The sequence below is a fragment of the Protopterus annectens genome, chromosome 8.part1 (genome assembly GCF_019279795.1).
Source record: "Protopterus annectens isolate FY-2018-M chromosome 8.part1, PAN1.0, whole genome shotgun sequence".
NCBI classification, from domain to species: Eukaryota; Metazoa; Chordata; order Ceratodontiformes; family Protopteridae; genus Protopterus; species Protopterus annectens.
The window spans coordinates 316,169,766-316,185,599 of NC_056742.1; the positions used below are offsets into that span (position 1 = coordinate 316,169,766).

At 42.1% G+C, this 15,834-nt stretch overlaps 1 protein-coding gene across 1 annotated transcript in view; it reads left to right on the plus strand.

Annotated features, from left to right (window-relative positions):
• The window catches only part of DHX38 (DEAH-box helicase 38), a gene marked incomplete in the record, with an annotated part of 1,902,786 nt that overhangs the window by 630,635 nt on the left and 1,256,317 nt on the right, over nt 1–15,834 (plus strand). Inside the window, 1 exon segment of the mRNA XM_044081902.1 lies at nt 11,255–11,362. Within this exon segment, the coding sequence (XP_043937837.1) occupies nt 11,255–11,362 (108 nt within the window).

Consider the following 15,834-nt stretch of genomic DNA (forward strand, 5'->3'; position numbering starts at 1 on the left):
CATAAGACATAACTTAGCTTATGTAACACAGCAGTTGTTATTTGCACAGGTGCTGTGGGTCAAAGTGCAGTTGTCATTTGCACAGGTATTGTGGGTCACAGTAACAGGAGTCTGCAACAGCTATATAAAAGTGGAAATGTAGACGAGATGGTGTAACAAAGAAAAGTGATTATGGAGTGCTGGAGATCCTGTGCAGTGAGGTGGTGGAGCTTCCGGAGGGGTCAGATGTTCTGGGTGCTTGCACAGTACTGGTAATGGGGTATGCATCTGTAGTAGGAGGTATAATCCTGCATGGGTGTGGAAATGATCGTTATGGGTCCTATGGAGAAAACGATGTAGACAGCAAATGGTGTCAGCCATGGGGGGTATCCCCTCTGAGGAATGGCACTGTTACTGACACCTGCTAGCAAGGATGATGTGGAATTGTGTGACTTTGCAATGTAGATGACCACCAAGCAGGTGGAGTCTCTGGCTGTGGTTATGACGTACGATATCCACCTCATCTCAAGTACAGTTAGGTGGTGTTGAGATGGGAACTATGACTCTGACTTACCTGCCCTGTGGGATGCACCCATTTATACAGGTAGAAAAGTGGGCAGTCATGACTACAGCATCAAGCCTGGTGCATAGAAGCAGAAAATCCCATAGAGGCAGCCACTGGCTTTTTAATGATTCTAGCAGGTGATCCAAGCAATGCAGTTCCTTCGGTGCTTTATCACACATGCTGTATAGTATGCCTCTCATCTCTCCATAGTCCCAGCACCATCTGTTTGCACCTGAATCACTGACCTGCACATCCATGGATGTGTGCCCAGTGTGACACCTGGTTCAGATATTCAGCGAGATGCATAGCATCAATGAACACCAGAGTGCCTCTCCTTAGTGCTGTTGTCATACTTTGTGATGGCACCACTGTGCTGTGCCACAGCATGATCAAATGATGAGGGTGCTCTTTGTGCTAGGCTTCCATGCCCAAACTGTCTTTCCAACTCCAATGGAGATGCATGGGACAGGTTCTGCAGTCAGAACAGGTGGGTCATCAGATGTGGGTTGTAGTGTTCCTGCCATTGTACACATTGCCAAGAGAAGCAGTGTGCTCTCAGGCTGTACTAGGATTAAGATGCCATAAGTACCAGGCTCCACTGCTGCACTGATACCAGGCATGACCTTTTTCACTTAGTGACCTATGACTGTTGCACCTGTGAAGGCAGACAAACTCCTGACTGTACAATCCCACATTCCAACAGCATACAAGGAAAATATATTAGACAAAGAATGAAGACAAACATTCTTTGTGCTGTAGGTGGCCATGGATACAGCCAAAATGTATCTGTAGGAAAGATATAGTTGTGTTTGCATCAGGAGGCTCATTCCAGTGTTGAGTCATAAGACTATGGTAATAATTTGAAGTGCTGCCAGCCTTGTGTATCCCAACACAGATATGCAATGTTGTGATCAATTCAGCCTCAAATCCAGATACCCCCCCCACACACACACACATCACTGTACTCACCATTTCCTGACAGTTGCACCCAGAAGTTCTGTCAGTAAGGGTGGTCTGTGATGGGAGAAGCCCACCTGTGGCCACCTCTACCTATGCAATCGCTTGGCCTTTTGTGCAGGCATCATATCTGTAATCCTTTAGCAGACCTGTTTTGATCTGTTGTGGCCACCTACAGCACTGACTTCTACCACAATGTCCCATCACACACACACACACACACACACACACACACACACACACACACACGCACCTGCTCTCTACTGGAGCCCTGTTAGTGCCAAGAATGTGTCTTCAATGCACATATTAAACCTGCAGTAACATCTCAGTCTTTGCTGAGGAGAACATTTCTAGTCCTTTCCAGTTTTTGCACTCAAACAATACAGTCTTGATAAAAAAGTAGTATATAGCCAGGTGAATAACGTCACTATAATTAAAAGGAAAAACTTATCACTAACCTTTCAAAATGTAATTTTGTTAGAAGGGATAATAAAGGTATGGTCTGCAAATGGAGAAATGTATAGAGTTACCTCCTTTTTGTACGAGTAAAAACTACAAGAAAGACACAGACAGACTAAAGTCTTTACTGTTTAATACCGTAAACCTGCTGCAGTGGAGATCCATGCAATATATGCCAATGACCTCTTAAGGACATATTAATGTTTCAGCTACATAACTTTGAATGCCCATGATTTTTTATTATTTAAGTCTTTGGATACATTCAAGTCTAAAAAGTCAAACTTCACATGCTGTAATGACATGGTTACACTCCTTAAATAGCAAAACCGCTGTTTAAGGAGTGTTTAAATAACTGCTTGATCATCTTGTTCATACTCTCACGCGAGCAGGCATACTCAATCCCACTCCCAAGACACGCGCACACTTTTAAACTTTCCTAAACTGCAAAACCGATGCTTAATGAAATAAATAAATAATAAGTAAATAACTGTTGCAAAATAACTGCTTCATTGAGTTCACTCATGCAGGAATACAGTCAACTCCACCTCTAACACATTCCCTAAACAACAAAACTGACATTTAACTAAATAAGTAAATATTAATAAATAAACAGTGCAAAATAACTGCTTCATCGATCTCACACGCTCACGCACGCATACAATCACACCCCCCAACACACATGCACGCTTCTATCTTTTGCAGTCTTGTATTTCTTGCCTTTTTATTTTACACGGGCTAGACATCAAACGTTTTGCTTAGCCAGTGTTAAATAATGGTACCGCTGGTGTTCTATGAGTGGGAGATCCAGGACATTACCTAAAAATAAATAAATAAATAAATAAACACTGCTGGCGTAACTCTCCAGGGTACAAATTTTCACAGCATGACCAGATTTCTGCTTTATAACTTTGGTCTGTCCCAACTTTTCCTGTTTGTGGATATGAGTAGATAGTGTGTAGCCAGTAAGGAAACACAATCACTTGCTGCATATTTGGCACATCATTATGCAATGCTTGCTGTAATAGCTTACTCCCAAGCAATCGCATTAAAGACATCTAAGAAATAGAAACATAACATCTGACTCTCTGACCCAAAGAAAGTGATGCACATACATGTAGGAAAAAAAATCTTCAGTCCAGAAACTTTCAGTACCTTAGTGAGCTAGCCCACTCCCTCAACAAAACAGATTAGTCCCAACAACTAGATGGAATAGAGTAGTTCCCCACAGCAAGTCAGTATCGCATTTTAAATGGCCACAGAAGCCAAAATGAATACATCTCATTCATAAGTAATGTTTGGGGGCATTCCTTGGGCAAAAGGACTGGGGAAGTCAGTTTATGGGAGGTCCTTCTGCAGCAGCTGAGGAAAAGGTAAATAATAACACTGAGCGTTATTACCAACTGGATTGAGTGCCCATTTACTCTCAACAGCTCTGTGAGAATTTTTTTTGCTTAAAGATGGCTCACAGTACTGGAGATTTAACAATGGGGATGGTAAACACAGTGAAAATCATAATTTCCTCTAGCAGAAGGCATATGCTGCAGTCAAAAGAGGGGGGAAAAAACATTTCGGAAAAGTGAAAGCAAGTGTAACAGTATGTAGTGGTCCTTTAATTAATGAAGCATTTTTCTGCATTTTTCGTGGTGGATTTATATTTTACAGTATCTACTTAGCCATTCTGGTTCCAAAGAGGATTGTTTGGAGTGCCGTTCTGGTTTTTATGGTTTTGTGTGTGTGTGTGTGTGTGCGTGTGTGTGTGCGTGTGTGTGTGTGTGTGTGTATATATATATATATATATATATATATATATATATATATATATATATATATATTAAACAGCACAAGTGACACACCTTTGGTGTTTTTAATGATTTGCAGGAAGCTTGCTATCAGAGACTGGAGGCAAATTAGCAGGTTTAGGTTTGCTTTTGTAGTGTGGTGTATTGTGTCACACCTTGTGCTCTCAGAATATGTGTTTAATGTTTGAGAATATTAATTACACTTTTTGGAATAAAGAAAAATTACTTTAACGGGGAAGTCAGGTTTATGGTATCGGAGAATATTTCCTTTCCTTTGAGGTACAACATTCTCTGAATTTGTATATGTAAGTAGTGAAGATGAAGACATGGGCATTAGGGATGTGTAGGGGAGACTTCAAGAATTCCAAGTATAAAGGCGAGATTCAAAATTTGTGTAACTCAGTTTGAATTTGTACTTTATTTTAAAGTGTTGAGACTGTCATTATTCTCTCTCCTCTTGTTCTGGGTGGCTGTGCCAAGTACATAGCATCCAAATTCCAGATAGCTAACGCTTGCTTCTAAGGAATAAAAGCTGAATTGGAACGGCTGTGATGATGAATTTGGCCATTGGCCCAGCAAGGCGGGATCTTCATGAAGTGTCTGTTAATTAGGTTCATAGGTAAATACTAGGCTATCTGCCCAAGGGCATTTATAAGCCTAGCCAGAGTGTGTCTGCTTTCGTCGCCCCATTGATTAATTAACTGATCCTCTGTCAAGCAAAGCCAATGAAGTGATGCCAGGGGTGTATTTTCTGTTACCCATCCACTCGTCAAGATTTCTCTTGAAGAGTGTTAGTAAGGGTCTCTTCCTGATGTAATTTGAAATTTTGTTCCAAAGCATGGGGAGGCTTTGTGACAGGAATGTGGCGAGGTTTAGCTCACTAGAGCGCATGGCTCACAGTGACTTGGATTTCGTTAGATGGAGCATGTCCATCAATTCTGAGTTGGACATGGCTTTGTAAGTCAGGCAGAGATGACCTCTGAGTAAACGATATGCCACTGAGTACAGCCAGAGTTGTTTCAGTTGGGCTGCACAGGACATATGTTTGAGGCCAGTAATCCTCTGGGTGAGGTACTTTTGTGGTCTTTCCAGCTGTTGGAAGTGTCTTGTGAGGTACATCCCAAATGGGGCATTGCACTCTATGATGGGTTTAATGAGTGATGAGTAGAGGGGCACTATAACCTTTTTATTTCTAGATGCGAACCTTTTAGTAATTAGGCCACATAGAAGGATTTCCTAACTACTTTGGCAATATGATTGTCAAAGGAGAGATTACTATCTACCTGGGTCTCCAGATCTCTTATTACCTCTTCTGTATTAAGGGGGCTGCCACCTATGTGGTAATTCGTGGGTGTTTTGTTTTTCCCAAATGGGATGACTATGCATTTTTTGGCATTTAGCTTGAGGCCATGACTTTGACACCAGGTTTCCGTCTCAGTAAGGCCGTTTTGGAGGATGTCCGTGTCAGCTGGAGAGTCAGTTATGGCTCCTAGTTTGCAGTCATCGGCGAACTTGGTTAGCCATAGTTCTCCTATGTTTGCCTGTACTTCTGAGAAGTATATGCCAAAGAGTAGGGGTCCCAGGACCGGGCCTTGCAGGACACCACTTGTGACTGGTTTAGAGTAGGACCTGGAGCCCGCTATTCTTACCATGTGAGTTCTGTCTGTAAGCCGGTTGGCAACCCATCTCGTGATGTAGGGGTTTATGTTCAAGCTGGTGAGTTTTTCTGTAATACCCGAGTGGGGAATGGTGTCGAAAGCCTTGGCGAGGTCAAGGTAGGCTGTGTGAACCACCTTTCCCCTCGTCTATGGCCTTGGTGACTGTCTCGAAGAAGTCAACCAGGTTTAGTAGGCATGATCTGCCCTTAACAAAGCCGAACTGGGTCGGGTCAACTGTTTGGAGGTTCCCAATGTCTTTGTTAATGAGTTCCATGATGATGCACTCCATAGCCTTGCAGACCACCAGACTAGTCAGTCTTATGGGGCGATAGTTACCAGGGTCAGTTGTGGCCCCTCCTTTGTGGAGAGGAATAACCATTGTGCGCCATTCTATGGGCACATAGCCTGTGGAGTGGTTGAGGTTAAAAAGTGTGTTTAGGTGGGGGGTTAGTTCGTTCTGTAGTTCGTGCAAGACGCAGCCTGGGACACCATCTAGTCCCATTGACGCTGTGTTTTTGGCTTTTGAAAGGGCTGTTTCCCCCTGTGTGTCTGTGATATTTGGGAAACTACACTTTTCCGGTATTGTTGTGGGCCCTTTTGGAGGTGAGAGGGGGGGTGAAGTTTGCATTGAATCTGTCTGCCAGGATGTTGGCAATATCAGTAGGTTCAGTATATTTTGTGCTATTTTGCACTAGTTCAGTGCATATCTGCGAGTTGCCACTTAGATTCTTAACATAGCTAAAGGAGGCTTTGTGGTTATCTTTTGAATCCTTGGCTATTTTTCTTTCGAAGTTAGCCTTGGATGATTTCATGAGGGACTTTAGTTTCTTACTGATACTGATCAGGGATGTCTTTCCTTCTTGGGATTTGCTTTTTTCTGAACTAGTTTCCTCCGCCTATTGTATAGCCTGTTTATTGCAAGGGTCTATTAAACTGGTTTCCTTCTCTTAGAGGAGTGAGTCTTGGTTTTGCTAGGAATAGCACAATCCATGTTTCCTTGTAGGTACTCAGAGTGCATTTGTAAAGGTTTCTGCATCTTGGGCAGCGGTATGCTTTAGCGTGGGGGCTGTGAAACTTACCACCTCTGTCTTAAGTAAGGTGAAGTTTGCTTTAGAATTTTTTTTTACTGTGGTTTCCTTAGTTGGGGGTGGTGGTGGGGTGTGGACATCGAGTGATTAGTTTATGGTCTGATCTAACTAGTGACGGGTTGACCTCCGGTGTGGAACACCTGTCGCCCATGTTGGTGATGACCAGGTACAATATGTTTTCACCTCTGGTAGGGGAGTTTACCAGCTGATCCAGGGCATTTGAGTTGATGAATTCCAGGAAGTGCTGGGCCTGGGAATTTGTACTAGAGTAGTTTTCCCAGTGAATGGTAGGGTAATTGAAATTGCCCAATATCAGGGTGTTCGGTAGAACCTTCATGTTTTCCAGTGTCTCCAGAAAGGTGGAGTTGGTGGTCCTGGGTCATGGAGGGTGATCTGTAGCAGGCCACAATTTGCATTGCAGATTTGCCCAATATTAGTTGCACATGGATAATCTCAGAGGTATCATGCTGCGCCACTAACCTGGAGGTGTAGGTATTCTTGATGAATATGGATACACACCCTCCTTTTGTGTTTCGGTCTGTGTTCTGTGGCCGAAACGTGTGGTATGAGTTATAGCCCCTTAGTGCTGGGGTGCTCTCTGGAGCCTTGAGCCAGGTTTCAGTTACTGCACAGATGTTGACGTTCTCCATACTGAGGAGTGCTTCAAGAGCGTGCATTTTGAGATTTTAAACTCCTGGCGTTGGGTAGCATAACCCTCAGTTTTTTGTTAATTGTGCTGTTTACGGAGGTGGGTTTGACTTTTGAGCCTTGCCTAAAAAAGGCACTATGGGGGCAGCAAGAACCTTGGCCAGTATTTGAAAGCTTAGGGGTGACAGGTGCAAGCCATCTCTTGCAAAGCAACGCGGCTTGTCGAGCATGTCGTCCCAAGCTGACAGACACTGGATCCCCTTTGAATGACATCAGAAGCTTAGCCAATTGTTGAAATTGATCATTTTTTCTTTATACTGAGGTATCATTCTTGGTGAGGGCAGGATGCTACTCAGGGTGTCAGGGTCATACCAGCCTGGGTTGCATGATCAGAGAGCTCTTCCGTGAGTCTTTTCATGTAGTCCAGGGAGGTTCGTCTCAGGTGATTCACACCAGCATGAACAATGACAGAGTCATATTTGTACTTGTTCTGGAGTGACCTGAGTGCTTGTGTTATGTGGTGGATTCTGGATCCCGACAGGCAGCTAACAGTAACCTTCTGCTTGTCCAGCCTAGTGAGTGGGGCATCAGTGTGCCTGACTATAGAGTCACCTATTACTAGCGTGTTAGGTGTGTTATTTCGCTTTAAGGGCTATAATTGTGTGGCACACTGATTTTGCGTTTTTATGTGTTATCTGGTTTGTGACGGGAAGTGCAGGTTGTTTGGGTGTCTGCTTTGGAGGTCTCTGATGCTTTTGCAGGCTTTTATTTAGAGCCTCCAAGTATGATTTTGTGTATTTTTTTCCAGTGCTGTTTTAGTAGGTCTGTGTGTGGCTGGAGGTGTGGTGCAAGTGTTAACCTTCTCCTCTTGACTGTCTGTTCCAGTCCTGGGTGGAGACAGCTTAGCTTCCAGTTTGGTTGTATAATTGCATCTCTTGCATATGTTAGTGTTTTGTGGTAGGAGGAGAGGGTTGTCTGTGTACATGAGGCAATTATAACATTGCCTCAGGATGCCCAGATTCACCAGCTGGACTGAAGAGTGGACCTGAAGTTGCCCTTTGGTCATGCCTGAATAGTAGGGTGAGCTGCTTAGTCACTTAATTGGTGAGGGGTGAATAAAGAGCCTTGCCCTGCTGGGCAATCAGTGTCAGGGTATATTAGTACTTGCTATTAGGTCTGAACAAGTGCTGGGCTGTAAGATGCTTTTTGAGTGCTTGGGTTGAGAGTTAGACTAGTTTCAAGGGAAAAACTTAAGAAGAGACTTAGTGGAGCGGGAATAATTTAACCGTAGGTAACCGGCACTGCCCAGTGCGTAAAACCGTGCAAACACGGTTTTTATAGTAGGGAAGTGAAAGAGATAGAAATTAGCCCAAAATGGCCAATAAACTACTAACTTCTGGGCTGGAACCACTCCTCCAGGGACAGATAGGTTGCTCAAAGCTCCCCTCTCTCACAGGTGATCAGAGAAACTTCCTTCTATCCAAGTAAAGTATGGGCAACTCAGAAACTAGTATCACAGCCCTGAATTCAGCACTACCCTGAAAACTGGACTATACTAGCTTAGAAAGGCGGGAAACGAGGAATTTTTTTGGTTTTTTTGAAAAGATGAGGCAAAAACAGTAAATAATGCACTTAAAACAGCTTTAAACGACTACAAACTATCAGAAAAGGCTATCGCAGTTTAGTGTGTAGCCTACAACAGTTAAACAGATTATTTAAACAAAAAACAAGTTTTTAAAAGTGCAGGTAATCAAATAAGTACAATATGTGAAAAAAAACAAGCTTTTAAATCACAATAAATGCTGGAAAATCTGCGTTTAGGCAGAAAACAGTTAAGTACAGCAAGAAAGTACAGAAAACTGATACTTAATCACTCCAAAGTCTCTTAGAAGGCTTGTATCAGTTTAAAGCTTTCTAGTGCTACCCAGTAGGTTAGTTGCAGGAAAGATGGGAAGCAAGCGCAGATGTGGTCTTTTAAACCAGAAAGTTGAAAGAGAAGGACAAACTGTCCAAATGGTCAATAAACTACAATTTCTGAGGCAAGAACCTCTCCTCTCGTGGTAGACAGGCTACCTAGTGCTTACCACTCCCACTGATAAGCTAGAAGGCTTTCTTCCAACACAGAAAGGCTTGCGGGGCTTAGAAGTTTACCAACAGTCCTGGATACAGCTACTCTATATCTGGACTAAGATAGTTACAGGAAAGGTGGGAAACAAGCGCAAGTGCGGCTTTTAAACCAGAACATTGAAAGAGATGGAAATAAACTGCCAAACGGCCAATAGCTACAATTTCTGGGCCAGGAACCACTCCTCTTATGGTAGACAGGCTACCTAATGCTTACCACTCCCACTGATAAGCTAGAAGGCTTCCCTCCAACACAGAAAGGCTTGGGGGGCTCAGAAGCTTACAGAGAGTCCTGGATACAGCAAGTCTGTACCTGGACTAGACTAGTTGCAGGAAAGGCGGGGAAGAAGTACAAACATAGGCTTTTAGGCCAGCAAGTTGCAAGAGATGGAAAACTGCCCAAACGGACAAATAAACTACAATTTCTGGGCCAAACCTCTCTCTTCCCATGGTGGATAGGCTACCTAGTTCTTACCACTCCCACTGATAAGCTAGAAGGTGTCCCTCCAACACAGAAAGGCTTGTGGGGCTCAGAAGCTTACTAACAATCTCGGATACAGCAACTCTGTAACCGGACTAGGCTAGTTATAGGAAAGGCGGGAAACAGGCACAGGTGCGGCTTTCAAATCAGAAAGTTGAAAGAGTTGGAAAAAACTGCTCAAACAGCCAATAGCTACAATTTCTGGGCCAGGGACCACTCCTCTTGTGGTAGATAGGCTACCTGATGCTTACCAGTCCCACTGATAAGCTAGAAGGCTTCCCTCCAACATGGAAAGGTTTGGTGGGCTCAGAAACTTAGAGAGTCCTGGATACAGCAAATCTGTACCTGGACTAGACTAGTAACAGGAAAGGTAGGAAGCAAGCGCAAACGCAGACTTTTAAATCAGAAGGTTGAAAGAGATGGAAAAGCTTCCCAAACGGCCAATAAACTATAATTCCTGGGCCAGAAACCACTCCTTCTTTGGTAGATAGGTTACCTAGTGCTTATCACTCCCACTGATAAGCTAAAAGGCTTCTCTCCAACACAGAAGGGCTTGGGGGGGCTCAGATGCTTACCAACAGTCCTGGATACAGCAAATCTGTACCTGGATTACACTAGTTATAGGAAAGGCAGGGACCAAACGCAAAATGGGCTTTTAAGCAGAAACTAGAAAGATATGGAAAAACTGCCCAAACGGCCAATGAGCTACAATTTCAGGGCCAAAACCCACTCTTCCTGTGGTAGATAAGCTACCTAGTGCTTACCCACTCCCACTGATGAGCTAGAAGGCTTCCCTCCAGCACAGAAAGTCTTGGAGGGCTCAGAAGCTTACCAACAGTCCCTGGATACAGCTAGTCTGTATTCGGACTTGACTAGTTACAGGAAAGGCAGGAAACAAGCTTAGAATTTTTTTTTTGTTACAGAAAAGCAGCTAAAAACAGCAGTAAATACAACTCAAATTGTAGTGCAGGCCAGCACACCTGAGTGTGTAGCAACACTATGGCAAATACAGTTCATCTAAATGCAATCAAATTAACAAATGACTAAAACACAAGTGCTGAAGGCAGTAAATTAGAAGGCTTACTAACAAGCAGTAATAAGTGCAGAGTAAGAGCGACTGAACAGATAACAGCACGCAGAAGAGCAACTAAGACAGTTTTAGTAAGAGCAGCTGAATAATATATATATATATATATATATATATATATATATATATATATATATATTTTTTTTTTTTTTTTGAGGGAGGGAACAGAGCAGGATTAAGAGGCTGCAGGTGGTTGTCCTTCCCAAGTGCTCTCTTTGTACACAGTAGGAGTGCCTGAAATCATTCAGGTTCATTTATAATTATTTTTTATGTTGTGTAGCTTTTTTATTGGATGAATGTGAAGTATTTTATTTTTCTGATATTGTTAAATGTATGTCATTTACTCTTCCACTGCCATCTATTTGCCATTTATTGGGCTTATGCCATCTCTTTCTCTCTTTTTTGTTAGCCTGAACCTGTGATTCCTGTAAAGGATTCGACTTCGGACATGGCCATCATTGCTCGTAAAGGAAGCCAGCTTGTGCGAAAACACAGGGAACAGAAGGAACGCAAAAAGGTACCACAGTTTGATATTTTTCTGAGTTTTTGACCTGCATTTCTGAACACGTCCAGTTGCTCTGGACTCTAAAAGCAGTTAATAAATCTTGGATGATTTTGGTGTACTTAAGGTTTATTTAAGTTTTGTGTATATGTAATATGTATGTGTTTGTTATTAAAAAAGGGGCCTGTAGCTTCATATAGTGCACTACAGTTGTGTGGAAGATAAGGTACTACGAATCCTACCTTACTTTTGCATTCCTGGGGCACCATTAGCTAGGATCCGCCATATTTGGTAATAAAAAGTACCATCACCTTCTTTGAGATGATGTGTTTTTTGGTACTTAGTTTTGTATCTGAGCATTGGCAGTCTCATTATATCACCTTTTATTTCACCAAAGCTTTTCTTCCTTCTGAACAGTATAATGGTGTTCCTTGCAGTGGATACTATTGTAGCTAGGTGACTCTCATGTTTTCCTGTATTGTCTGTCCTTTCAGATGCTAAGCTTGATGAGCCTTTACCTTGCAGATCAGTGCATTGATTCTTGTGTTTCTCTTCTGTACAACATGCAAGAGTACAATGCTTGTGTTGAAATGGAGTTTCCAAACATGAATAAAATACAAAAGGTTGAACCCGAGCAAGCAGGGGGCTTTTATCATTGCCTTTCTTTTGGAGGAAATTTCTCAAACTATATTGCCAAGGACTGTGCTTGTTGCAGCACTGATTCTTCAAGCAGCACAAGTTGTACATCAAAGGTGTTCTGTAAGTCTTTGCATTGGCAAACCTTGAGGAGGAATTTAGCGATTGGGGTTGATATTGGTTTTGTGTCTGAAACTATGCTCTAATTTGAACCTGCCACTGAATGGTATGCAGATCATTTTGATGACACACTTTTTTTTTGGGGGCGGGGGTCATGTAAGCTAGCTCATAAGACTTTTTCTGTCTGTTATTTTAACATTAAATATGTTAAAAACAAGACGGTTAACACAGAATTCTCTAATATACCACTGCGGATGCTTCACGAGTCTGTGGTAAAATCTCCTTTTTCAAGACATCCTGATTGTGCTATTTTTTGATTTTTCTAATTCAGCTGCTGCTACTTCTGAAGCTACCAGCTTTTACAGTACCATCCTCCAAATATTAATTTTCCTCTTGCTTCGTCCCTTTACATACCCCACACATCACTCTTTTACTTTGCCTCCTGTCTCCCTTCTTCCTTCCTCTATAATCTTTCCGCTGCCCTCTCCTCTTCCATCCCTCTCCCTCCTCTATAATCCCTCTCCTGCCCTCTCCTCTTCCATCCCTGTTCTACACGACCTACAAAATAATCACACAATAATTAGTAGTACTCATTATCCTACCTTACAGCATATTTCCATCTGACGCATATAACCCGTAAGTCTGTCTCTGGATGTGCCCTCCTTAAACTTATGCCTGTATCTACTGTAAAAGTGTTTGAGCTATATTTGTATAAAGTATGTTTTATCATTATCATTTTCTAGTTATTTACAAATTGTACTACTTTGTTGTGCAACTACGTTTTGTAATCGTATCTATGTTGTTGTTGTTGTTTTGTCTTTTTCCATTTAGGGGTCGCCACAGCGGAACTCCAGTCCGCTAATGCATGTAGCATATTTCTGCTGTAGCATATTTCAACAAAACATTTCTATAACACCTAGACACTGTCGCTTCATTGCGCAAAATCAAGGTTAGAACCTCTACAAACCCCTGGCTCAGTAAAGAAACCAAACAAATCCTCAAGTCCAGAGACACTGCTTGGCTTTACTATCAAAAAAACAAAGAAACAAAGCCTAACTAAGTACCAAGAACTGCACAACCGTACAAAAAATGCATTTGGCTGGACAGAAAATCCTACTACACAACATTACAAACTAAATACCAACACAACCCTCAAAAATTTTGGAAAAATGTAAACCAGCTACTAAAATCCACCCAAAAGGCTACCCCCAAACCAACCACCCCTGACACTAAAGTTCCCATCGAAACACAATTCAACTCCCACTTTGTGAACTCAGTTCTATCCTTAGTATCACAGGATAGTTCCTACCTCACTATCCCCCCCAACACAAATAACACGAATACAAGCTTTACCCTCAAAACAGTTTCCACCACTTCAATCAAAAGCATGCTCTCCAAACTAAAAACCTCATCAACAGCAGCCGACCTACTCCCCAACTATTTCTTGAAACTCACAGCAGATGATATTGCTATCCCAGTCTCCACTCTCATAAACAGATCACTTGTTGAAAACTGTGTGCCCAAACTCTGGAAAATATCCTATGTTACACCCATACATAAAGGCGGGACCTCCACTGAACTTAATAACTACAGACCCATTGCTTTACTCTCCCTCCTAGAAAAATGCATCCATACCCGGATGCTAAACTATCTCCTAGAGAGCAACATCCTGTCACCTACTCAGCATGGTTTCAGACCTGCCCATAGTACCACTACAACCCTCCTCTGCTTCATAGACACAGTAAACCGTCTCAAAAATGAAGGCCTACAAGTGTCAACTCTTTTTTGGATATGTCCAAAGCATTTGACACAGTCTCACACCAAATCCTGCTAAACAAACTAAACCAATATCATCTGTCAAATTCCACTCTTACCTGGTTCCAAAGCTACTTAACTGACAGGTACCAAGCTGTGAAATGGGAAAATTCTCTCTCTCCTCAGCTGCCCATAACTATAGGAGTCCCACAGGGTTCTATCTTAGGACCACTACTATTCACAGTCTTCACAAATTACCTCCATACCTCCACACAGCATGCATCTATAATTCAGAATGCAGATGACCCTACCTTAATCTGTGCTGCACAAAACATTCCCACCCTCCTGCAAACAACTCAACTAGCATTCTCTGACATTGAAAACTACCTTACCAAAGCCCAACTTATCCTCAATCCAAAGAAAACTCAGCTTATGATTATAACTAGTTCTAACAAAAACACTAACAGTCAATTCACTATCTACTCCACTAATGCTACTCCAATTGCTCCAGTGGTACAGGCTAAGCTATTGGGAATAACCATGGACTCCCACCTAAAATTTGATAGTCATCTCAACTTAACTATTAAAAAAGTACATGCCAAACTGGGGTCGCTCTACCGTATCAAGCCATTTCTTACCAACAACACAAGATCAGCCATTGCTCACTCCCAACTTCTATCCACCCTACTCTGTGAATCTCCCATTCTGACTAATCTCTACAAAACTGAACTAAGCAAAATGGAAGCCTGCTATAACAGAATTGCCCGCTTTGCTGCAAATTGCTCATATAGAACTCATCACTGTACTGCCTTGAGACAGCTCCACTGGCTTGAACTGCCCAACCTCCTAACCTACAATCAGCTCTGCCTCTGTCATTCTATCTATTACCTCCCCAATAAGTGTCCTGCCCTCAAAAACGTAGTACAACATCACTCAGCCAAAAGGCCTCTTAGATCATCAAGCAAACTACTACTAGAAGTCACCAACAGCTACAATAGCTTTGGAGTTGCATTATATAGTAGTTTAGTGGCTAAAAAATGGAACTCTGTCCCTACAAGCATTCAAAACACATAATCCAAAGCCTCCTTTAAAGACCTCATCAGGCAACATCTCAAGGAAAGTTGGCAGTGCCATGATTGCTCCCCAGGCTAGTGAAAGCTGATAACACATACATACAAAATCTAGAGCACTTGATAATAGTTTTCAGTCTTACTCACAAACACTGGCTAATCTACAATGTATGTACTGTACCTGTGTACTATGTATGTATTCTACCTATGTTCCAAATTTCAGCTGTACACCACAAATCTATTAATTACCTTTATTTTTAAAATGAATAGTTTTTTGTTTGTTCTCTCCACTGTAACTGTTTATGTGCCGCATACCACTGTAAAAAACATGTCTCCTGTAATTTGTGTGTATACTGATCATGTCTAAATAACTAAATGTGTCTGTAATTTTTCTTTGTGGAGCTTTTCTCCCCGGGCCTCTGTTGAAAAAGAGCCTTTTCGGCTCAGTCAGACACCCCCGGTTAACAAATATAAAATAAATAAGTAAAATAAATAATGATTGGCAGTAGATTTTCATGAACGCTGAGGTGCCAGCTCGACATCCAACCTTCAACAAAGGCACGCCCATTTTACGCATGTCTTTCGAACGCCACCCAACTGCGGGGAGGACAATCGTATCTATGTAATTTTGCTAATTGTCTCTAGAGCTTTTCTCTCCAGGCCTCCACTGAAAATGGGCTGATACACAGTCAGACTTTCCCAGTAAACAAATGTTAAGTAAATTAATAAATCCTGATAGAGATCAGGTCAGAAGTCCATTGTAGGTTAAAGGTAATGGACATAAAATGAATGTCTTGAAGTTTTGACCTTTAAAACTCCGCTATGCTGGTTTAAGAGTTTTGAGAGAGAGTTATCCTATAACTAAACTATGTTGATAAAGTACTGAGTTAGTTTGTGAGATTGTTG